The sequence below is a fragment of the Melospiza melodia genome, chromosome 10 (assembly GCF_035770615.1).
Source record: "Melospiza melodia melodia isolate bMelMel2 chromosome 10, bMelMel2.pri, whole genome shotgun sequence".
Classification (NCBI taxonomy): Eukaryota; Metazoa; Chordata; class Aves; order Passeriformes; family Passerellidae; genus Melospiza; species Melospiza melodia.
The window spans coordinates 25,666,876-25,692,472 of record NC_086203.1 but is presented as its reverse complement, the minus strand read 5'-3'; the positions used below and the strand labels follow the sequence as shown (position 1 = coordinate 25,692,472).

General features: G+C 46.2%; 1 protein-coding gene across 1 annotated transcript in view; it reads left to right on the top strand.

Moving 5' to 3' along the window:
• LRIG1 (leucine rich repeats and immunoglobulin like domains 1) overlaps positions 1–25,095 on the top strand; it is a 98,510-nt gene extending 73,415 nt beyond the window's left edge. The window contains 11 exon segments of the mRNA XM_063164342.1: positions 2,483–2,563; positions 7,423–7,494; positions 8,780–8,851; positions 10,877–11,040; positions 12,908–13,228; positions 14,952–15,233; positions 16,877–17,296; positions 18,559–18,681; positions 19,266–19,412; positions 20,548–20,820; positions 21,029–25,095. Of these exon segments, the coding sequence (XP_063020412.1) occupies positions 2,483–2,563; positions 7,423–7,494; positions 8,780–8,851; positions 10,877–11,040; positions 12,908–13,228; positions 14,952–15,233; positions 16,877–17,296; positions 18,559–18,681; positions 19,266–19,412; positions 20,548–20,820; positions 21,029–21,261 (2,188 nt within the window). The 3' untranslated portion in view covers positions 21,262–25,095.
• Positions 25,096–25,597: the final 502 nt, after the last annotated feature.

Genomic DNA, 25,597 nt, shown 5'->3' with positions numbered 1-25,597 from the left:
CTTCCAAAGGAAAAAGCCACACTTTGATACTTTTGTTCCTCTTGAGAAGCCCATTGTGGCCTGAGTCATTAAAAGGAAATGGGAACAGAAAAATCTCCCCTCTTTACAGTACTTTTTTGCATCTTACTCTTTTCTTTATTGAAGTTCATAGTGAAGGAAGTGACTGGAAAGTGAGTTTGGGTTTTGTTTGCTTTTTTTAAACTTAAGCCAAAGCCTTTCAGGCCCTGGGCATTGAGAAGGGACCTCTCTGAGGCAGCTGTCAGGACCGGAACTAAAGGTTTCCAAAGAAAAATGGAGGGGAAGGGAAACTGCTCCTTCTCTTTGCTCTGCACTGAATGTGGAGCCTCTTTTATGTCCAGGGCAGAGGGGGGGAGGTGGAGTGTGTGAGCGAGCTCTAATTTAATAAAGAGAAAGGCCCATTGGGTCCTGCACCTGGTGAAAAAGAGCTGAGCATGCTTTAATTATGGGCTATTGTTGGGGAGCCTTTGGTGGGTGTGAAACTGCTGAAATGTGGAGCTATTCAAATGGAGGTCAGGCCCGGAGACCTCTGAGCACAATGATTAACAAGGCTGCGAGCATTCAGGCTCAGCCAGCCAGAAAGAATAGGAAATTGGCAACAGGGGCTGGGAGAGGGGCTGGGATACAAAGAGAGCTGGGCCAAAATACCCCACTCTTTTTTTCTCCCTCTCTCTATTTTCACTCATTTGTTAAAAAGGTTTTTTATTCCTCCTTTCTAACACTAAACCTTTGAGTTGCCACTGGATGAACAAGCAATACCATTTTCTTTCCCTTTTTCAAGAAGGCACAATGTGTGGCAGTCAATTAATAAAAGTGTGTGTCAGAGCTCCTACAGGCTGTTCCCACTTCTCTGCCTCTGCCATGGGAAAGGCTTTGCTGCTCCAAAGACCAGTAGCCCGTGGTGAAACTGAAGAGGAGAAATGTCTGAGAAGGGATTTTCCCTTAAAAAAAACAAACAGAACAAGGGACATGGGCTTGGCAAGCCTAAGGAAAATGTAGAAACCGAGCTCCAGGAGGATGGATTTGCTTCTGTCCCACTAGGATGGTGCTGGAAATGCCAGCACATCAAAGCATTGTCCTGGATCCATCTCTTTGGCCACCACAGCATTCTGTGTGCCCCCATTTTGTCCATGCCTTTGGCACAGAGCACCCCACAGATCACCCTGACACCCAGAGTGGTGCTGGCTGAGGCCAGGGCTCTCCAGGGATCTGAGATTCAGGTCTCAGGCTTTAGCCAGCTGAGAAACGGGAATTGTGGCTTTTGGCCATCTCCCTTCTCATCTTTGGTTCACCCTAAAGCAGAAAAAGGAGCAAAGACAGAGCCAGCTGAGGGAAACCATTCCCGTATTGAAACTGGGCTCTCTTTTAAATTTGTTTTCCCTTCCCGTGAGTTACTGTGTATTTGTGCTGCCCAGAAGCCACACTGTGTTGCCTGTGTCTGGAGTGTTGCAAAATGCAAGAGGACTTGGTTTTTCTTTATTTGGTCTTAATATTTTTTTTTTATCTGGAAACGTTCTGATAATCATCTTCAAAAGGTGTGAAAGGAGTACCTGAGGGCTCAGGGGTTATCTGGATGCTGAAGTTTGCTTTGGTGCTGTGTTTTGCCAGGTTTTAAGTCAGAGTGATGTAACAAAACCAACAAAGCCTGTTTAGTTTTTCTTTCTTTTTACTTAACATTGGAAATGATGAATTTCTGTCTGTGTTGCTGGGTATTCATTGCTAGCTGGATTCAAAAGCTGGGAGGGAAGGATTTCTAAACAGTCTGTTCAAACAGCTTTTGTGGATCTCTGTGTTTGTTCTGTGTGCTTGTTTTTCTTCAGACCTCTTTGACTCTTGTAATTGATGGTCAATTTGAAAGCCAAAAGAAGCTAACTCTGAAAAAGGAATTCTCTTGTTTTTTTTCAAATGCTTATACAGAGTTAGGCTGGTGTAGTGATGCTGGCACTTTCCTTTGTTGAGTTTTCAAGTTCATTGCCAGAAAAAATGCAGCTTTGTAGAAAATACACCAAATCATCTTCCTAAGATTCAGCTTTAGACAAATACATGTATACACTAGAATACCCAAAGTGATCTTATTTCATGGTAGCAGCATTTAAGGACAGCTGTTCCTTTCAGTTTAATTTTGGCACTTTATTTTAATTTTCCTCCTGTTTGGATGTGCAGAACTAGAAAAGGACAGAAACCTGCTTGGTAAAAAGTAGTCGTCTCAGAGGATTTTAGCTAGGGGCAAGCTCTGTCTGGAATGCACCATTCCAGGGCAGGAGAAGTGATTGGTGCTGCTTTGCTGCAGGACTCTGCATTTTCTGGTATCTGTCAGGAGAAAATGGGAAGCTCTCATGTATTCTTTAATATTAATATAGATGATAAGATAATAAATTAGCCTTCTAAAACATAGTTTCCTCCACTTGTTTGTAACATTGGGACTGAGGTGCTGATTCTGAGCTCTCTCTTGTGCTCTCCCCAGGGAGCTGGACCACAACGACATCTCAGGCACAATAGAAGATACCAATGGAGCCTTCACAGGCCTGGAAAACCTGAGCAAGCTGTGAGTATCCCTGGGCTTGGGTTCTGCAAGCCAGTTTTGGTGTGTGCCTGTGTGGGGTTGGGTCTGTCCCTTTTTATGCAGTCTCTCTCACCTTGGAACAAGACAAAAATCAGCAGAAAATCTGATGTGCTGTGGTAGTTTTGCAGGCTCACTGCAAGAGTGCAAATGTGGTTTTTGAGCAGGTATGAGGCAATTATTCCCTTTCTAAATGGTGAACAGACAGTGCCACACTGCAGTTCAGACACAGAGAGGAATTTAAGCTGTTTTCACGTATAAAACTCAGCACAACCATTCCTCACTCCCAAAAGCAAACAAGCAACAAAACCGACCCCTTGCAGTGTGCAGCCAGGCACTGATTGATGCAGCAAATAACAATAAACAGAAGAGAAAAATCTCCCCACTTCCTGCTGCAGCAGAGGGTTGAAACAGGATTCCTTTCTGTGGGATACTCTTTCTGAGAGTGATCTTTTGGGCTCGGTTCCATGTGCAGTGACAATAAAAGGCACCATGGGGCTCAGGCTCTTGAGGAGATAAAAAGGCTCCCGAGGCAAGCATGCGCCTTGCAAATGTTTATGGCTTGCCTGGCCTTGGCCAGGATTTTCACATTGCTCTCTGCAATCCCTGTCCCGTTTGAAACAGGGGGAGATAAATCAGCCCTGTCAGAGGTGCCTCTGATGGCTTGTGACAAATCAAGAGTCTCTAATCATTACCTCTTGCCTTTGTTGAAGTTCCCAGTGCCCCCCTGTGCCGCTGTCTGTGCTGCTGGCATGGCACAGCCAGAGGTGCAGTAAAAGCACCTCGATGCAGAGCAGATGGCTGCAATGAATCCTGGCAGGAGGAGGGACACTGTCACGCTCTCATCAGAGACTCCTGGGGCAGAGGGACAGGCAGGGGTTGTGGGGATGCAGTGCTCAGAGGGGACAAATCTGCAATCACAGACAGAGAGGGCATTTCATTGCTGCTGAGGGGACCAAGCTGCAGCTCCAAGGAAGGTGGGGCAGAAGCAGAGGAGGATTTAAGGACAGGGGGAGCCAGGCAGGGAAGCAGAGGCAGTGTGGGGGTGAGAGAGAAGTGAGTAAGAACTGCTGTGCATGCGGAGTCAGGGAATCTTCCCATGGCTGCCAGAAAAGAGGCAGAGGAGCAGATGTGGTGGGTAGAAGAGTTCTTGGCTGCCTGACTGAAGTATTTGGTTTGTCTGAAGAAATCAGTGAGAGCATGTGAGCAGTTGGAAGGGTGATGGGAGCAGAGACTCTGTCCAGTGGGATTTGCAGGCTGCAAGGATTGTGAGTCTGTAGTGCTGCTTTGATGGGGAGAGAAAGTGGTGGAAAGGAGCAGAGAGAGCTGTCCTGGTGGTGCATCCTTCCAACAGGGCCAGTGGCATGGGAGCAAAACTAGTGGTTTAGGATATGTTAGAAATACTGGGTGTGGATAATAGGAGAGTGGTGAAAAGTCCAGAGGAGACAGCATGGAAAGAAAGCTCAGCAGAAGAATTGCCTTGAAAAGCAGGAGCAGTGAGGCCTGATGAGCTGTGGGGGTCAGGCAGAGGCCAGGAGGAGCAGCAAGGAGCAGGAGGAGGAAGGAGGGGAGCCGGGGCAGCCTGTGGGGTTGTGTGCTGGCAGCTCTGGGCATAGCAGCTGTGGCTGTCCCCTGGAAAATGCCCTGGCCTGATGTGATGTTCATCACCCAGCGCAACCCAGGAACACCTCCAGAAAATGGAGCTTGGGCTGCTGTTAGCCAAGGATGCACTGAGGGCTTGTGCAAGCCTAAGGGAGTTTGGTTTATGTCTTTATTTCCTCTGTTGAGTGATGCCTGTCACTGCTCATGGACTCAGGCCAGCTCTGAGGCTGGCTGAGGGATCTGTGCAGGGAGGGTTTGTGCAGGGGATTGCAGCACATTTCTGAGCATGTGGATCAGGTTGGTTTGGGGCAGGCAGGAGTGGTTTAACTACCTGCTGTGGGACAGACAGCTTGCTGGGATTGCTCACTGTCAGCCAGCATGTAAAGCTAAAAAACGCTCAGAACATAAAATTATTTAATTATTATTTATTTTTGAGACATTTTGAGAATACTCGTGAATGATCACTTCTAAAGGGATCTCCTCAGAACTCTTTAGCTTATCAGCACATAAATCCCAAACTGGTGATTTCTAAGGCTGAAGTGAGTATCAGGATTTTTTTGTAAATAAAAGATCAGCCCCTTCAGCAAACATTTCACTGTGTGATTTAGGACCTGTGTTTAAACCGTCAGCCTCTTTAAATGCATTAGCATACAAAAAATAAATGGGCACTTCAGAGGAGACCTTCCAATGAATTAATAATCACCTCAGCTCTGTGGAGATTGCCTTAAAAGCCCTTCCCCTTTGATCTGGCACAGATTAGCCTCTGAAAGGATTTAGCACAGAGAGGGTTGTTCGCTGACATGAAGGTGTTAAACAGAGATGGAGAGGCCAGTCACTTTAGCCTTCCCTGAATTATATATGAACTCTCCAGGATGGAGAGCACAGGCCTAAATTAAAATGTTGCTTGAAGAAAGAGGGAGTTGAGAAGCACTGGAGCATAAAAAGCACTGGTGGAATCGCTGTGGAGCAAGGAGGTTCCTAATTATTCAAGCTGCTAAATGTAACCAGCTTTTTGATGGCTCACTCAGCGAGATCTTCCTGCAGGTGCAAAACTGGCTGGAGGAGAAAAGGCTGCAGTGAATTGTGTGCTTGGCATGTAATTACCCTGGTGCAGTCTCCAGGAGAGCTTGTGCTGGGCTCTGCCCCTGGAGGAGGTTCAGGCAGCAGTGGGATGGGTAATTGTGGCTGTGTTCTGCTGCCTTCACATTCCAGCCTTCACAGCCCTTTGATGGGGGCCTCTAGATTCAAACTCTGGCATTTGTAGAGGCACTTAATTGAAATTAGTTGCAAGGAGTAATGAGTTTGCTGAGGCCTGACTTGTTACGTGTGTTAGGCATTTTTCATGTCCAGGCATTGAGCTGTGTGCACCTTCACAAGTGCTGTAGCTGTGTATTCCCTTCCCCAGATGTGCTCCTTATCTGTGCACAGATAACTAAACAGATAGCAGCAGTATCCAATTTTCAAAGACCAAAATCCACTGAACAGTAATGGAAATCTGCAGCTATCAAACCCAAGCTCAGCATAATCTTTTCAGCAGCAGTTTCCCATCTAACTTCCATTAGAATCATAAAAGTTGGAAAAGGTCTTTAGGATCATCAAGTCCAACCATTAACCTAGCACCATCACCATGTGCTGAAGTGCCACATCCACATGTTTTTGAACAGTTCCAAGGATGGTGACTCTGCCACTTCCCTGGGCAGTCTGTTCAATGCTTACAACCCTTTCTCTGAAGAAATTTTTCCTAAAATCTAATCTAAACCTCCCCTGGCACAGCTTGAGGCCATTTCCTTTAGTCTTTACTTTATTCTCACCTTGTCCTTAAAGCACATTTATTAGGAATATGGCTGCAGAAATCAGTGTGTGTGGATGCAGCTATTTGACCAGGGTTTACATATAGTAAATTATTTACTGTATTAATCATTCTAATGGATTTCTCAAAGCCTTCATTAATGCAGCATCCCTTTTACCAAATGATGGCACACATGACTGCATACATCCTTTGGTGCTGGGGGTATTTGAGACTGGGCTTTCCTGGAGCCAATATATAACCAAATTATCCTGATGTTTGAAAAGTGCTTTGTGGAAAACCTTGACAAGTTCTTGGAAATGTGTTTGCTCATGGAATGGCTGCACATGCTCCATCTTGTACTCCTCTCCCTGGCCAGTAAGCAAGCAGTGGGGCCATCATAGCTGTAAGTCTTTTTGGGGTGCAGAAATGGCCTTCACACCCTGTACTGGAGGGCAGCTCTTGAATGAAAACTCAAAATCAAATGCAGGGCACACCAATCAAAAAGGGCACACCAGATAAGCCCTTTTTCCACCTGAGGTGTGGGTGATGGCTTGCCCTGGACACCACGTGGCACCTGGAGGATGAACCTTGGGGGGAGCCTGGGGAAGGAAGCAGTTCCTAATTGATGACACTGGTTGATGTTTTATTAAAACAGGTGAGGGGACTATCCATTTGGCACAAACCCTGGTCAATATTTATGGAGAGCTGTTGCTCTGGAGATGGCAGCTGGGCTGGGATCTCTCCAGCTGGGTGATAGCCCCCTCATGCCACTGCTGATTCAGAGGAATGCTCTCTGGTCACAGATGCACACAAACCCATTCCTCAGCTCTGCACATTACCTGATCTGCCTTTTGCTCCTTGAAATTGTCCCTTGGCTAGGATCTGTTGCATGGTATTGCTTTGCTGTCCTATTTAACAATGAGGAATGAGCAGTGCCTGCAGTCAGCTGCTGTGTGAGTGTGCAGCTCTGAGTGCTGATGGCTGCTCAGGCCAAGCACCAGGGGATAAATCACCACTCTTCTTCCTGTCTGGGAAGAAGTCAGAAATGAAAAGTTTGTGGGGAGAAACCAATATCTTGTTAAGCTGTCACTGCACTTAATCCTGTCCACAGCCAGCCTGTGAAGAACAGAGGGGACCTTCTGTTACTCAGCAAGCTGGTTCCCAAGCACGGGAGCAAACCTGCCTTTTTACATGATATGGCACATTCCCTTCTGTGCTGTCATCACTATTAAATTCAAATACAGATAAAAGGATTTCATTTCAGGAGCAGGAAAGCGAGTGTGCTTCAGCCCTCTTAATCTCTGTGCAGTTCAGATTTCCTGGGACTTACACTGAGTGTGTATATCAGATAAAGCCATACTAATTGTGTTCCTTTTTTTTTTTTTCTTTTTTTTTTCCCCCCTCTCCCCATTTTCTTTCTGTTTATCTGGCACTGGATGTTTGGAAACTGCAGAACTCTGTTTGGAAACAAGATCAAGTCAGTGGCCAAGAAAGCGTTCTCAGGGTTGGAGGCTCTGGAGCACCTGTGAGTAACCCACCATGCCTCAGAGTTTGGGAAGGGGGGTCTGCCAAAAGGAGCTGCTTGAGAAATCTGCTAGCAATTTAATAGTGTCTTTGTAAACTGAGAAGCCTGTCCATTTGTGGGGGCCACCTGCTTCCTTCTCATTATAAGTCCGCCTCAACTTTGGCCTTTTTTTGTGCCAGGAACAAAGTTATAGAACATATGGGAAATTTGCATGCTCCTAATTTTTTGAGAGTATCACCTTGACTTGCACATTACTGCTTTTTGCAGGCAGTTAGCAATGAAAAGGGGCTGGTGCAGGCACAGCACTCTTTCCTCCTTTGCCCCAACTCCCTCCTAAACCAGGCTCTGGCAGTGCCACATGTTACAGATGACTGGGTTTGATGCATCCCCACTCAACATCCCCATTCAGCACAACCCCCTTAGAGCCATTTGCAAGAAGTGAATTTTGGCTGCCTCTGTGTAATTTTTTTTTCTGTGTCCCAAGGCTGATGACTCCAGCAGTGATTCATTAATAACCTCCTTTCTTGGATTAAGACAAGTTAAAGTATATGTGACTGTGCTCTACATGTTTTATTGGCTGTTGATTGTATGAAATGTTATGGCCATTGAGAGCACACGGAAAGGTTTGGGCTGCCTGACTGGGAGTACATTCCCAAATAAAGGTGCCCTTAATGCTCTACTGAGATTGTCCTCTTTAGGCAGTGCTCATCTGCCCTACATGTCACTTAGTAAACTTCAGCCCCAAATCTGACACTGCTTTTTCAGAGAGCAAAATATTTTTTTTATTAGCAATAGTTGTGAGGAAAGGCTTTAACCCCTTCCTTTGGAAATACTGGGATGTTTTTTTAAATCCAACAGTATCCTCTCCAAATAATTTTCAAATAATTCCTCAGATGCTGCTTAGTGCAAGTATTTGCTTTCTTTTATGTTTGCTGAAGGTCTAGCCTGGGGTACACATTCCTGACTATCTTTGGTTATTGAGGGGGCTGAGGAATTTCTGAGCTATGGATGATGGAGGTAGCTCAGACTGAGAAGCTGCAGTGAGAAGATGGGTAGGGAATCTCTTAGTGATTCAGTTAAGTGTAATTTTTGTTGGCTGGCTATTGTTCAGCAATGCTTTAATAATACAAAGGCGTTTTGAGGAACATTTCTATGTAAGTGCTGAAGGCCTTAACAAGGAGCTACCAAACCACATTTACTGGAGTCATTGCTTAAATCATTGTGAGAGGCTCTGTCCCAGCCATGGCATCTCCTCTGTTGACCCTGCCTGTGGTTGTGCCTGCAGGAACCTGGGGGACAACGCCATCCGCTCCATCCAAGCCGATGCCTTTGCCAGGATGAGGAGCCTGAAGCAGCTGTAAGTGATTGTCCTGCTCACACCCACCCAGGCAGGAGGGATCCTCCTGGCCCTGCACCTCAGAGCAGCACTGCTGTTACCCACACTGCCATTCATTCATTTCCCCCTCCCCTGCATCCTCCTCTGGGGGGTATATTTACACATCAGGAGCTGTCATTGCATGTAATAGTGAGTGAAATCAGATCACAGGGACAGGTTCTTCCAGCAGGTTTGTGCCTGTGCAATTATCCATCTCCATTCAGGAAGTCCAGCCCTGCTCCTGCTAGCCAGCTCTCCTGCTCACAGCACCATGGATTTAATTCCCAGTGGCCCATGTGCTCCCTTGCTGTTCCTGTGTTTAGGGTTCACACACAGGACTGATACTGCAGTGATAAGCACCATTTGAACTGCATCCACTTGTCATTCAGCCTTCTGGTGTAAAAATACAGATGTGTTATCGGAGCTGCTGCTTGTGCTCCAGGCTGGGGCTCTGCACTGTTATCAGACACTGTTTCCAGTCTTGCCTGGTTTCCTTTTCTCCTCTTCTCCATAAATATTTAATCCACTGTCAGTGTGTTGCTATGCCCCAGAGTGGTGCAGTGTCTGTGGAACACAGAATCATTTATTTGGTATTTGGGCAGGTACAGGTTCTTGCTCCTGACATTGGAAATGGGAATCAGATGGTCCCTGCTGGCAGTGACACCTGATACCAGTGACTGGGAGTGAAGAAGATAAACACTGTGTGTCTGTTATGTGATTAAAAACTTTATCTTCTGCACTGGCACTTGAAACAAAATTGAGATGAAGGATTGATCTTATTAGTGAGAGATAGTGAGAACCCAGATATTGTGAAGGAATGTTTATAAAAGGGAGAAGTTCAGATAGAGGACATTTACATGCAGAATGAATTGTGCTGAAGGATCTCCTGACCTGTCCCAAGTACCCAGGAGGTTTTTATGTCATCATATGTGTTAGAGGCTACACATCTTTCTAGAACAGGAAAACTGACAGCTTTGAAAAGTGAAATCCCTATATTCCCTCCCTCTCCAGTCAATTTTCCCTCTTTACCTTCCCTGCTCATTTCAAACTTCAGGATTTTCTGAGGTATTGGGTAGAAAATTAGCAGGAGGTTCACATCTTGTAGTGCAGTGCTGGAGTTGGGATTCTCCTGTGCTCTTGATACCCTGCTCTTGCACAGCTTGTAGGATTGCAGGGCAGGAGCTCTCTCTGGGGCATTTTCCAGTCTCTGAACATCCTCACATTCAATTCCAAGGATCAGAATGAGTTTTGCGAACCAAAGTATGAATGCCCTATTCGTGTAAATTTACAGTTCTTCACTGGCCTTTGAGTTACATTGGGCCATAATTTGGCCCAGAATATTAAAAAGAACCACGTTAATTCCAAAGCTCCCTTTTTCTTTGCCCGTTTTTCACACCTCTTTTCCTAGTGTTGGATCAGAGAATTACAGACTCTTACAATGGTGGAGTTGGAACTCAGGATGCTGAGAAATGTTTGTGTGTTCTATTTTCCAGACTAGTTACTGTTCCTGTGGGGTTTACACAAATATCTTTGGTCATTTCTCTTCTGCTGCTTCTTTTAATCACTAAACACAACTCCAGGGTCACCTTGTGGAAGGCAGGGCCTCTCTGCTGACTGCTCTGCCATGGAGGGAACTCAAAGCCTTTCTTTCAGTGAGAGCTGGGTCTCCTCTCTCTCTGGTCAGCAGCTAAATGCTGAATTTGGTCCCTACCAAAGGCTCAAACCCCAGAGGGGCAGAGCAGGAGCTCGTTGATGTGTCTTGTCTGTTCCTGGGGATCACTCTGGGGGCTGGTTAATAATTACAAGGAGCTACAGAGTGTCACTGCAGTGCAGGAGGGGGTTTCTCTATTTGTGTCATGCCTGTGACACCTTCAGTGCCTCCAGGACATCCCTGCAGTCCTTTTTTATCCTTCCACCCTTGTTTAACATGAAAGGGCTGTGAGTTTCCCAGCCTTCCCTCTGTGCAGGACTGATGTTGGTTCTGGTGTTGGTTCTGTTTCCCTGCAGGCACATTAACAGTGACAGCTTCCTCTGTGACTGCCAGCTCAAGTGGCTGCCCCAGTGGCTGGTGGAGAAGGAGCTGCAGTCCTTTGTGGTGGCCACCTGTGCCCATCCTGAGTCACTGAAGAGCAAGAGCATTTTTGCCATCCAGCCAGAGAGTTTTGTGTGTGGTAAGTCTTGCCTGCATGTTTTGAGGTTGTGTGAAGGGTAGGAGTCACTTGGGAAACATTTTCTTTGAGTACCAGCATGTTATTATGAGAGGGTTTCTGTTTTGTTTTGTTATTCAGTGGGATCAAAGGAAGCCCAAGCCTGCATTTAAAAAATTTGTCATTGGCTACAATTTATTTCCCACTAAAACCACACAGTGCATTGCTTGCATCCAGAGTATTCCTTACAGGGCTCCCTGAGTATTAAATCAAAAGGGACTAAGGGCTGTTCCACTTCCAGATGGGGCTGCACAGACACTTCCCCAGTCCTCTCAGTTTGATAGTATCAAGCCTGCAGCTGTAATTTTTTTTCCTTCTGCAGTGTTCTGAGCTCTTCTGTGGATTTGTGTTCTTCACCCATCTCTTCTCCCTCTTGGAGACAACAAAGAGTTAAAAACAAAACCCAGAGGGGAATCCCTCCATCACAGCTGCTTCTTTGGGGCCAGTAAGGCCCACCCAAATACTGCAGTTCACTCTGCACCTGAGCTATGGTTTCAAAGCAGCTTTACTTAATACCAGCGCACATAAACATCCACTACCTTTCTCATAAAGAAATTTAAATGATCAGAAGAGGCCAAATCAGTGCTGCTCAGGCATCCAGGTTTTGGGGGAAAGAAAGGCCTGGTTTGGGAGCCAAACCCTGTGCAGTGGAGCCAACCAGTGAGGATCCTGGGTGGAGCTGCACATGGCTGTTTGAAGGAAAAATGAGCTTTTGCAAACAGTATTTAACTGAGCTGGATGCATGACTTGCACTGAACAGGGAGCAGAAGCTTTGTTCCAGGGTCCCTCCTGATCCCCCAGTGACACTCTCTGCCTAGGTGGCCTCTGTCTGAGCAGGCTGGGAGGGAGCCCTGCTGTGCTCATCTGGAAGGAGAGATCCTGAAAGCTCCATCCCCACAGCAACATCACAAAGCAAAAGCAGCTTTGCTCCCGCTGCCTGCCAAGTCCTCCAGGCACTAGTAGTCCTGGTTCCAGAGGCCTGGCTGTTTAATTAAACCTTAGTCAAATATTAAATTACACCATTTGTAGAAACCTAATAAATGAATCTGCTTGGAACCTTGCTAAAACCAACAGTCTTCAGGGCAGAGAGAGAGTGTGCAAAGCTTTCCACCCTGGTCGGGTGACAGGCAAATACAGCTGCTTCTGCTTTGAGAGTCATGGAGTCCTTTAGGCTGGAAAAGACTTCTAAGATCTTTTAACTTTAACTTACTTACTGTTAACTTCCTGCAGCCAAACACACCACTAAACCAGGGCCCTGAGTGCCACAATGACACATGATTTAAATACCTCCAGGGATGGTGACTCCACCACCTCCCTGGTCCCTGGGCAGCTCATTCTGGTGCCTGACAGCCTTTTTGGGGAAGAGAGATTTCCTGTTAGCTAATCTAAACCTCTTCTGGCACAACTTGAGGCTGTTGCCCGGAAGAAGAGACCAATCCCCACCTCACTAAAACCTGTGAGCAATTTTCCCTGGAGGTAACACTTCCAGCCCTTTAAATGCCCTCTCCCCTCCTACTTCATGCCAGTAGAGGTCTGAAGGTGAGGTTTTAAATTCAGTCTGAATATCTTCTTCAGAGCATAGTATCTTTCTCAGATTCACTTGGTGAAGGAGCTGGGTGTCTTGTAAGAGTCTGAGGTCACTCAGTGACCATCTCAGCCCACTGAAGGTACCAGAGGAACAACAATCCCACATAAACCAATGACTTAGCAGAGCTGTGTGTGGCACACCTGCTCTACAGAGCACTGCTTATTTCTCATTTCACCTCCTGGCTTGCTCCAGCCTCCCCTCAGAGCCCAGCACTGACTGTTTCTTGCTGCTCTTTCCTCCCAGACGATTTCCCCAAGCCCCAGATCATCATCCAGCCCGAGACGACGGTGGCTGTGCTGGGCAAGGACATCCGCTTCACCTGCCTGGCAGCCAGCAGCAGCAGCTCCCCCATGGTGTTTGCCTGGAAGAAGGACAACGAGATGCTGCACAACGCCGAGATCGAGAACTTCGCGCACGTGCGCGCCAAGGACGGGGAGGTGATGGAGTGCACCACCATCCTGCACCTGCGGCACGTCACCTTCGCGCACGAGGGCCGCTACCAGTGCGTCATCACCAACCACTTCGGCTCCACCTACTCCAACAAGGCCAGGCTCACTGTCAATGGTGAGTGGGAGCTGCTTCCTCCTCTTCTTCTCCTCAGCCTGAGCTCCTGCTGAATTGTGGTACAATTCCGTTGTGTTTGCGGGGTGCCCCGATGAAGGCAGGAAGGATGAATCTGACTCCATGTTCTAAATATATTATGATGCTATAATATATTAAAGAATGCTATACTAAACTACTAAAGAATACAGAAAGGATACTCACACAATGCTAAAAAGATAATAATGAAAACTCACGGCTCTCTCCAGAGTCCCGACACGGCTTGGCCCTGATTGGCCAATGACCCAAAACAATTCACACCCAAATCCAATGAAACAATCACCTGTGGGTAAACAATCTCCGAACACATTCCACACATGAGCACAACACAGGAGAAGCAAATGAGATAATAATTGTTTCCCTTTTCTCTGAGGTTTCTCAGCTTTCCAGGAGAAAAATCCTGGGTGAAGGGATTTTTTCAGAGGATGGGAATGCCACATAGTTCCTTGTTCCCGAGGGTCTATTCCTGATGGTGAGCTCTTAACCTCTGCACAGCAGCTGTTTGTATCTCAGTGGGTGCTGGGAAATGCCCTGTGAGGAGCACACACCATTTTGTGTTGGATGCCATGCAGCCAAGCACTTCAGCACACATGTTTTTAGTGGCTTGAGCTGCTGCTCTTTGGCTGCTCAGGTAGATACTTTGCCCAATGAAAATGAAAATATAAAAGGGTGCAAAGAAGAGGGAAGTAGCAGTTGGAAGTTCTCTGTAGGAGAGATAACAGATTGTTTTCACAGAAGAAAATTAGCTTTAATCCCAGCTCTAATGATCTGAGTTGGGGGTGTCATGGACTCTGCAGACAGGTGTATTCTATAGAAACATGGGGTCAGTCCCCAGCAGTTTAGAGCCATCTTCCTGCCTGTGGGTAACTATCACCTTAATCCCATTGTGGGGAGGAAAGGAGAACCGCCCAGAAGATGTTATTTCCCCAGAGAGTCACTCACACCCTTTTCTTGCTTTTCCTCTATCAGTTCTGCCATCATTTATCAGAACCCCCCACGACATCATGAGCTGGATGGGCACAATGGCATGGCTGGAGTGTGCTGTAGCTATGACATTTTCTGAAAAATCCTTTCTTTAGGATTTTTTCTCCTGAGAAGCTGAGAAGCCTCAGGAACTTGTCGAATGCAACAGGTAGATCTTTGACTGGCCCATGTTAGTTGTTTCTAATTAATGGCCAGTCACAGTCAGCTGGCTCAGACTCTCTGTCCAAGACACAAACTTTTGTTATCATTCTTCTTCTTTTTCTATTTTTAGCTTACCTTGTCATGAAATCTTTTCTTCTATTCTTTCAGTGTAGTTTTAATACAATATATATCATAAAATAATAAATCAGCCTTCTGAAACATGGAGTCAGATCCTCATATCTTCCCTCATCCTAAGACCCCTGCGAACACTATCACACTGCACGGCTGAGGACCACCTTAATCCCTCTGTGGGAAGGAAAACGGAACCGCCCAGACGATGATGTTTCCCCACAGAATCACTCACAACCTTTTTTTGCTTTTCCTCTATCAGTGCTTCCATCATTTATCAAGACTCCCCACGACACCACGAGCCGGACGGGCACGACGGCGCGGCTGGAGTGCGCGGCCGAGGGCCTCTGTGGGAAGGAGAACAGAACCACCCAGAAGATGATGATTCCCCCGCAGAACCACTCACACTCATTTCTTGTTTTTCCTCTATCAGTGCTGCCATCATTTATCAAGACTCCCCACGACATCACGAGCCGGACGGGCACGACGGCGCGGCTGGAGTGCGCGGCCGAGGGCCACCCCGCGCCGCAGATCGCCTGGCAGAAGGACGGCGGCACCGACTTCCCCGCGGCCCGCGAGCGCCGCATGCACGTCATGCCCGACGACGACGTCTTCTTCATCACCGACGTCAAGGTGGAGGACATGGGCGTCTACAGCTGCACGGCTCAGAACTCGGCGGGCTCCGTGCTGGCCAACGCCACCCTCACCGTGCTGGGTAAGGATGCCTTTGGGTTTTTGTGTGTTTGTAATTTTTTCATGTGGTTGTAATCCTGCGGTTCTTCAGTGTATGGCTCTAAACTGCATATAGAGTGTTGCTGTTCCTCCATTTTGGTCAGACAGAGTAATTTCTTCTCTCTAGGCCTGAATCAAGGACACATCACTGTCTCAGGCCCTGAGAGATGAAGAGAAAAGTCAGTTGGGGGGGAAGTAAACTTGGGGTAAATTACTTCATTACCTGAAGCTGTAATTGGAAGATTAACCCCCAATACGCAAATGGACCAAACTGATAAAAGTGTGAAAACCTGTGACCCATCATCCATTTTGGGGTGTTGTCCTTGGGGGCACTTCATCTGCTCTAAATGAACCTGAAGGCCCTTCAATGAATATTAACTGTTTTTATTCCCCTAATTTTGTCTGGCCTCTGTTTTTAGGTAGTCCCCAAAAGCCGTCATCAGTGCCCTAGGAGGCCAAGTACAAGTGGGAACAGGGAAGGATGGCCATTCAAGCTCTTTACCACTTGCAGATAAAAGAGAGGCAGAGTCAAACGGTCTGCTTAGTCTTGTTTCATTCTTTCACATTGTAGTTCACTAATGAAAAATATCTGTAAAGTAAGAGAAGGAGCTGTAAGTTGCATCTTCTCTTGTGCCAAGGAAGCCCCTCCAACCAGCTTATTTCCTGTCTGGGAAAATGACTTCAAAAGGAAATTGCACTTCATCTCTCGTGCTCTGTGAAATAATTCACATTTCAGCTGTTGGCATATGTCCTCAGAAGTTTCTTGTTGGGAAAACTTAACACCAGTTGGTTGTGGGAAGTGAAAGCTTGGCTGTGGTTGTTAGATCTGTTGTGGTGTGTTGTGTCTGCTGTGTTCCTGAGCATGTGCTTGCTTCATGCCTTGCTATGTCTGCAGGAACACGAGGAACTTTCAGTGCTGTTAAATCTGACAGGGATTTTAGGGACAGTTGTTACACCATTGTTGGGGAAGATGAAACAGGAAAGCCTTATAAATATGATTGTCTGGCAAAAGATTTTGAGAATATAGAAACTATAAGTGAGATTGAAATGAAAGCAAGCTTTGAGATACCTTAGTTACTGAACAACTGGAAAACAATGGTATGGCTGGCTGAAGGTAATCCCCTGTTGATAAAACAATACCCTCTGCTTGCAGACAGCTCCAAGGCTCAGAGCAGACCCTACAGCTTGGCAGAAGGGGCCCAAAGAGGAGTTTTTTAGGTTTAAAATGTAACACAGTATGGTAATGTAGTGATTCTTATAGGCTGTATGCAAATGCTATAGGATTTGTATATTGTAGTAGATTGGTTAGTGAGAATCAGAACATTCAACACAGAAGATTTATTGTATTGTAACGGGAACCTCACTCTTACCTTTTTTACTCCCTTACTCTCTTACCCTTTTACCCTCTCACCCTCTCATCCTCCCTACCCCTCTCTTCTCTCAGGCCTGCTCTGAGCTGTGCCTGGCAGCTCCCAGCAGATCCCTGCACCAGACCCTTTGCAACAAACCCCAAGTTCCAAGCCCTGGTTACAGGGATCTCTCATCTCCATCTGTCCTGCCCGTCCTACCCCCATCACTCCTACACACCATCCCTAAAAATCAATTTCTGTGCTTGTTCTCCCGCAGAGACACCATCCCTGCTCCATCCCCTGGAAGACCACGTGGTGTCCGTCGGCGAGACCGTGGCTCTCCAGTGCAAAGCCACGGGCAGCCCCCCGCCCCGCATCACCTGGCTGAAGGGTGACCAGCCCCTGGTGGTGACAGAAAGGCACCACTTCACCTCGGGCAACCAGCTGCTGATTGTCAGGAACGTGGTGCTGGAGGACGCCGGGAAGTACACGTGTGAGATGTCCAACACGCTGGGCACGGAGCGCGCGCACAGCCACGTCAGCATCCTGCAGGCGCTGGGCTGCCGCAAGGACCGCACCACCGTGGGCATCATCACCATCGCCGTGGTCTGCAGCATCGTGCTCACCTCCCTCGTCTGGGTCTGCATCATCTACCAGACCAGGAAGAAGAGTGAGGAGTACAGTGTCACCAACACAGGTAGCTGCAGCATCCTCGGGTCCCCTCTAACCTTTTGTGCTGGCAGAGATCCCACCGAGGCTGAGCCAGCTCGGCAGGGAGCCCCACAGTCCCCTGGAACTGCAGCTTCTCCTGCCTCCTAGGGCTGGAACCAGCTCTCACAATTGCTGCTGAAGCATGTTCAGAGCTGCATTTCTCCCCTTGGCTTGCTCTTCAGGAAGGTCTTTTCCACTTGGCTGTAGTTCCAGCTGTTGCTTTGCTACTTTGGTTTTCCATGACCATAAATGATAACTTTTGAGACAGTCTGGATGATGTTCGTGATGCTGGGAACCCGTCTTGGTTGTTGGAAAAATGTATTGTCAAAGTCTTCAAAGTCAAAACTTGAAAAATTAGGCTTAGAAGCTGGAATCCCTTTTTCCATGTTGGCTATAACAGATACACCCCCTGATGATGGAGGTATCTGTTACTTTTTAGAGGAAGAATTAGCACTTACTGCTTTCTCCTGATACTCATAGGGGATAATTTGGTGCTGAAATAGATGTTGCAGTGAGAATAAAATCTCCTGCCCTCCTTATGCAGCCTCTGAACAAAACAGAAGTATGGAAGAACCAGCCTAAGACTTTCCTAGCCTGCTTGGAATTTCCAGCCTTCCTTAGCTTTAGATAGAGTACAAAAAGAATTTTAAAGACGTGGGCTAGGTAGGAAGTCTTGGATAGCCTATTATAAGTGTGATGTATTAGTGGGATTCTTTTATGACTCCTTTTCTTTAGTCCTCAAAATCCATGGCTTCGTGCCCAATATAATGGAGTTTTACTTGGTTTTGTGTGGCAGGGGAAGCTGAAATTGCCTGATAGAAAATGGAGAATGCCAAGAGGCTTAAGACTTATTTCCTGCTTAAGAGAATCAAACACCCTGTTCTGCAGAATGCTGTAACTCCTGACTTCAGGAAGCAGAAGTAAAAGTCAAAGGACAGACTGAATTTCAGGGGAAAGAGAAGGATTTACTTGTTCTGAATAAATAGTTCCTCTCCACCTACAATGTACTGACCATGCCACATGCAAACACTCAAAGTGCCTTTATCAGCACTCTCTCCCACAGGTGTGAGCTTTGAAAAATCAGGAATGGGGCTTCTGAGGGGAAGGGAATATTTAGGCAGTTCAGTTTCTAGTGCACCTACAGAAAACAACTGGTTCTAGATCAGATCCCAAATCCCCCTTGAAAATGTGAATTTCCTTTGAAAAATCCTGCTGGGAGCTGACTTCTCCCTTCTGCCATTGCTCCAGATGAGACTATAGTGCCTCCTGATGTGCCAAGCTACTTGTCCTCCCAGGGGACCCTCTCGGAGCGCCAGGACGTGGCCATTGGCGTGGACACCCAGCAGCCCAACGGGCACATGGACAGCAATGGTGAGCTGTGCTTTCATTGTTGTGCAGTGCTGCCTCTGAACTTGACAGGGGAGGTAGAAATCTCAGCCCAGAGTACTTCTGTGTTTGTGTTTGTTCTGAGTTATCTGCGAGATCTTTATAAAGTAACTCCTGCATTTATGCAGAGCAGGGATCTGTGTTTGACTTCACAGAGCTCTCCTCTCCCAGGAGTAAGTGTTCCTACAAGCTGACTGCCTCAGAAACTGCTCAGTGAGGCCCTAAGGACTGGTTTTTTGCTAATTTTGGATTCTGTTTTTGGCAGCTGAGTTACCCACAGTCATACTAGAAAATGCATTAACATTGCCTGTCCCTGCCTCCAGGCTTTGAAATTAAATGTTGGGGTTTTACACTATTTAAACACAGCACATTAGGAAGGAGAAGTTAAGAGTTCTGAACAAAGATCCTTGTGAGATTGTGCAGCATTTACTCTGTTAAATGTTTGCTGAAAATTATCTTTTATCTCCATTTCTATTTTTCATCCCTTTTCCAGTGTAAGTGAGACCAACAAGTCATTTAACCATGAGCAGATGGCTGTGATCTTTACCCAGATGGTTTGTTTGTTACAGGGATGTGTCAGGCTGATGCTGGAAGGTGTCCAGATGTTGAAGCTCCTGCTGTAGGTTGTAGGCAGCCCAAGCTGTGTATCAGCTATAACAAAGACACTTGGAAAACTGAGGACATGGCTGATGGAATGCTTGTTCCAGATAAGACAGGTACAAAACCCATTAATCTGGGAAGGCATTTCGTGTTTGTACAGATCACAAAACCCTCCAAGTCAGACAGCATTAACACAAGAAATTGTTACCTTTAGAGAAAAAAAAAGCTCAGAATGGTTCTCAAGTGCAAGCACAGAAAGTTTACTTTCTCCTGCTTGCTTTGATACTCTCTCAAGCTTGGATAGTTGGAATTTGAGGAACTGTCAGAAAGAGGCAGAGTAAAGCTCCCAGTTGCCATTCTGTGCAGCTGGCTGATGGGAATTTTGATTTGAAATATTCTTAAATTATGAGAGCACTTTCAAAACTGAAAGTGTTAAATTTTTTCATGCTCTTTTAAAAGGGCTGTTGACTTCAAAGCTCAGCTTTTTAATTTATTTTCAAAATTTAAAGGTTGTTTTGGGCACTACACCTGCCTCTGCTCTTTGCCAATTTCTATGGTGTTCCACTCATACTTTTCTATTTTTAGGATGTGCTTTCTGTTTTCACACTGCATTGTAAAAGCCACAGAAAATCAGCCAATGAAACAAATTTTCTCTCTAGGAGAAACTAATGTAAAGTTTAATAATGGAAAGTTGTTGAGTGCACTAAGGAAATTAACTTTCAGCATTTAGAAACTCTTTGCTGCTTTGAATTCTGCTCATCTAATGATATCAGTACCATTAATAACATATCTTGAGATATCAGTGCAAGCTGATGCTGCTCCCTGTAAAGCACAGGAAATAAGAATATTAAGATAATTCTTAATTAATTAAGAATTATTTAATTCTTAATTCTTATATTAAAAATAAGAAAGATAACTTGGTATTTTAACGCAGCTACAGTAAAGTTCCACTTTGCACTTCTACCCTGATTAGAAAGGAAAAGGAAATAAATGCATAGTTTATTTTAAAAAAAAGAAAGTTACAAGTATTTTGGAGTGCAAATGAATCCCTAAATAACTAAAGCTGTTAATTGGAACCACCTTGAGTGATGGTGGGTGTGGAATAGCGCTGTGTAAGACCATGAAGTGTCCATGTTATTTAGTGAGAGATTCCCCCAGTGAACTGCCATTTCCTTCCATGATTTGTGTCCTCCAGTGCTGACCACTTCCAGCTGCTGCTCTCACCCTGCTGTTTTCCCTTCCTCCCCCAAGGCTACGGGCTGCCCGTGGTGTGCACGGAGTGCAGCGGCAGCACGGACAGCGACAGCGTCCACCCCTACGCCAAGGACTGCCAGGGCCTAAAGACTGTGGAGAACACCCACCCCAATGCACTGAGCAGCAGGGAGCACCAGAGGAAGAGGGGTGCAGGCACCAGCCTTCTTCATGCCCAGCCCTGCAATGGCATTGCCAGTGGCAGGAGGGTGGAGACAGACGGGACCCTGTACCCCAGCAACCACGACAGGATACGGCCGGAGGGCGCGCACGGTACGTCCTTCCTTCCTGGGGTCACCTCTGATCCCCAGGGCCACCAGCAGGGCTGGAGCACAGCCCCAGTGCTCCCCTCGGCCTGGGGATGGCACTGGTGGGGTTGGTTTGGGCAGAGGATAGAATTGTTAAGGTTGGGGCAATGGAGGGTGGGGGTGCTTGGCAGCTGAGTGTCACCTAACCATGCTGCTCCTTTGGGCTTTTGCAGGCTCTTCACAAGCAGCAGCAAAGCCTTCAGAGCTTAACAACCTTAATTTGGTGAGAGCTTCGCCTGCAGGAGGGTCATTAAAGCAACTGAATGTGCTTCCTGAAATATCCCCAGCACTACTGGATCTGCAGGGGGAAGCAGAGGTGGAGCAGGCTCTCCTGCCCAGCCACAGCACAGCCCAGCCCCACGACTCCACTCACGAGCCCAAGCTGCCCAACAGATCTCTGGACTGAGAGCACAGACTGACTGCCACGTGCAAGTTAACAAACACACTATTACTTTTTTAAATTTTTTTTTTTTTTTTTTGCACAGAGTATATAGGCTACTTACTTCTACCTCGAATCTTGAACTGATGGCCTGGCAAAGGCAACCAACTGAGGTATGAGAAACAAGCTTGTATGGGGAACAAACTCCTGTTCGAGCGTCAGCTGATTGTACATAGTTTAAAACTTCCCTGAGAAGTATGAAGTGTTCAAAAGTCAACTTGCATATGAAGCACATAAATGCAAGGGATTATTGTGTAAAGAGAAAAAGTATTTGATACAAATGTACATAAGAGTTTTCATATATAAATATATATATATTAAAAAAATATATATATCTTTTACAGAGGCTATTTTAATCTTTAGTGCATGGAAAACTGAGTGAAATTTTACAATTTTGGCAATATTGTTTTCAGTATCAGGTTGCTGTTAAACTTTGTGAGAGAAATAATTCTGGTGCCTTAAATGCATAAACAGAACTTTTAAAAGCCAGACTGTTCCAAAGGGATTGTCCTGTTTTCAGTGGAAGTTCCTTTACACCATGTACACTGGGGTTGGGGCAATCCCAGGTACTGGATGGGTGGAAAAGTGACCAGAACAGCCTTGTGAAGAGGGATTTGGGGTCTTGGTGGATCAGAGGCTGGACATGCCCTGGCCATGGGTGCTCACAGCCCAGAAATCCAGCCATGCCCTGGCCTGCATCCAGAGCATTGTGGGCAGCAGATTCTCCTCTGCTCCAGTCAGGTGAGGCCCTACCTGGGGTTCTGCACACACTTCTGGTGCCCTCGATTTAAGGAGTAATGAGTTCAAACTGAAAAAGGGGAAATTTAGGTTAGATACAGAAGAAATTGAAATTCTTCCCTGTGAGGCTGGTGAGGCACTGGTACGGGTTGCCAGAGAAGCTGCAGATGTCCCATCCCTGCAGGTGTTCAGGCTGGCTGCACCTCTGAGCAACCTGGACTAAGGAAAGGTCTCCCTGCCCATGGCAGAGGGCTGGAACAAGATCATCTTTAAGGTCAGGACAGGCTGCATAGATGGGCTAAATCCAACAACATAAAATTGAACAAGTCCAAGTGCTGGGTTCTACACTTGGGCCACAACAACTCCTGCAGTGTTACAGGCTGGGGACAGAGTGGCCGGACAGTGCCAGATTTCAGAAAGGGACCTGGGGGCACTGGTTGAGACCTGACTGAACATGAGCCAGCAGGAGCAGGGAGGGCATTCTGCCCCTGTACCTGGCCCTGGTGAGGGCACACCTGGAGTGCTGTGTCCAGCTCTGGCCCCTCAGGTTGGGAAGGATGTTGAGATGCTGGAGCTTGTCCAGAGGAGAGCAACAAGGCTGGCGAAGGGCTTGGAACACAAACCCTGTGAGGAGCACCTGAGGGAGCTGGTGGTGCTCAGCCTGGAGAAAAGGAGGCTCAGGGTGCCCTCCTCACTCTCTACAACTGCTGAAATGTGGCTGGAGCCAGGTGGGGTCAGGCTCTTCTCTCAGGCAACCACTGACAGAATTAGAGGATACAGCCTTAAGCTGTGCCAGGGGAAGTTTAACCTGGACATTAGGAAAAAAATCATCACAGAAAGTGACCGGACATTGGAATGGGCTGCCCAGGGAGATGGTGGAGTCACCATGCCTGGATGTGTTTAAAAAAGGCTGGATCTGGCACTTAGCCATGGTTTAGATGATAAGGTGGTGTTAGGTCATAGGTTGGACTTGATCATCTTAAAGGTCTCTTCCAGCCTAGTTAATCCTGTGACTGTCCCTTCCAACTCAAGACTTTCTGTGATTCAATTGGATTATTTAGCACAAATTTCCTTCCCCTTGGAAATTTATTGTACTTAACACATTTAATAACAGAGCTCTTCAATTGTGTCAAATGAAATTTCTAAAGGAAAAAAGCAGTGAGCAATTACATGGCAACCTGATATTTTCCTGTTGGTGGAAGAACTTGAATTCCATTATTTTTCAAAACTTCATAAAAATTAGTATTTGAACTGTGACTGTGTGAGACTTTATAGTGGACCACACAGGAGGCACTAAATAACTCTTCAGCAGTGCAGAGCCCCAAAACAACCAGAGGAAAAGGCTGTTTTGACTGGGAAGAAGTTGTTACCAAAATAAATAACTGGTGCAGTAAACCAGGGGTGGTCTCACAACAGTGCACCTCTCAAACACGTCATCACAGAGGTTTTACCTGCCATGTGTGCACACTCTGAGCACCACAGCCCTCACCACAGGCCCTTCCCCTCCCAAAGGGACCCAGCTCTACCTGTCTGAGGTGTGTGCAGCAATCCAGCCTTTCCAGCTTAGAATAAATAACCTGTGCCAGTGTAATGCATTTTCACACCCAAACCCCACATCTGTTCTGTGGGGGTTTGAAACCATAGAGCTGTTTTGACAACAAAACTAAAATGTACTCCTGAGGGGACAGCTGTATCACTAATTCATCCAATAATTTTTTTTTTTCCCTGCAACACAATATTACACTTTGTAGTTGAACAGCCAGACTCTCTATATGAAAACATCACCTTCAAGTGAGTTATGCTGCCTTGTGTAGCAATTCTGGGCTAGTTAGAAATACATTTATTTTATAAGGAAAACTGTGGATTCATGGTTGAACAGACTTTTAAATGGAAATGTCCCAAACGTTTTTTTGTGGTTTTTTTTAAGTTCATCCATTAATGGGGGGGGAATATAAAGAAATGCCTCCCTCAGTCAAACAGATCTTTGTCACTTCTGACTTCACAATGACGCTTTTTATTTATAGGAAGGTTGCTTTCTGTTGGTGTTTGTTGGTACCTGTGGATGGAGGACTCCCAGTTCTTTGTGATTTGAGTTGTTCTGCTAACATGAGGTTGCTAACTCTGGTGATGACTACTTGGGGGCAGGTTTATCATGGGTGGGAGGGGGTGCTGTTACCTTTTTCCTTAGAAGCAACTCAAATACCAGTTCCAGTGAGGCTGAGTCTGGGAAATCCACCTTTGCCAGGACTGTGGTTCAGAACAAGCAGCAGAGACAAGGGCAGAAACACTTCATGGTCACTTTAGCTCCATCACTGAGGGTCCTGTCCCACTGCTGCTGCACCTGGGGGGTTTCAGGCAGTGAAAGCTGCAAGCTGCCCCTTGGTTTATCACAACCAACCCAGCCCAGCCTTATCTCCTGTAAGGGAAGGACCTGGGGTCAGGGGGAGCAGCAGCTGCCCCTGCATGAAGCCAGGCATAATTCACCAGTCTGTCCCAGTCCCTGACTATTGACACGTTTGCACTTTGAGACAGGTGGCGAATTATGTTGAGTGCCAAGTTTATTCAGAGCAGAGGAAATGGATGTTAGAAAATTATAAAGCGAGCAGAGTTTTCCCTTTGCTGAAGGGAGAAGTGCTCCAGAGCCAACTCATGGAACCAGGGACGTGGGGGAGATGGGAATGATTCGATGGGCTCGTTTTGCTGGCAGAAATGTCATCACCAGTGCAGATACAAAAGCATATTTGCCATGTTAACATTGAAAATAATGGTTCTGAATAAAGTTAACTGCCTAATGTTATGACTTCCACTAAATATGTGAATTTGCTGCTTCTAAGAGGCAATGTGAAAGAGGAAGTATTACTTTTGTGTACAAATTTATTTATTTATTAGAGAATTTGGTACAATGTTGTACATTGAAAAACATGTAAGATATTGAAGTGTCTAACAAATGGCATTGAAGTGTCTTTAATAAAGGTTCATTTATAATATTACAGCTGATCTGTTGAGAGTGAGCTTTTGGGAGTTTCAGTTGGAAATCAAATAAAATTCTAATCCATTGCTATATCTCTTTGCTGTCTTTCTGTCATGAAAATGGAGATCAACTGCCAAAGTACCTGCTCTTGAAATGGGGCCATGAGATTGTGGGGCTCTGACAGCCTGGCACGTGGATGGGGTGGAATTTGGGGCTGGGTGGAAAAATACAATACAGAACTTGTAAGAAATACATTTCCAATATATCAGCTTGCTTTAGTATCTGGCAAGTCCCCCTATTTTGGCAGTGAGAACAGAACAGATGAGGGGTGTGTGTGTGTGTGTGTGTGTGTGTGTCCAAGTAAAAACAGGACAGCAGCAGACCCAGCTGCAGTTGTGAACACCTCTGGTGTTCCCCAACCCCAACCCCACCCTGGGTGGAAATTCCAGAGGTAGCTTTGGAGATAAGCCTGAATTCCTGCTTTAACTAAAAATCTTAGCTTCTGTAAATTCTTTAAAAATTAAAATTAATTCCCCCTTTAAATTACCCCTTTGGGTATAAAGCAGACTGTCTGAGAATACTCAGAGTTCCCAG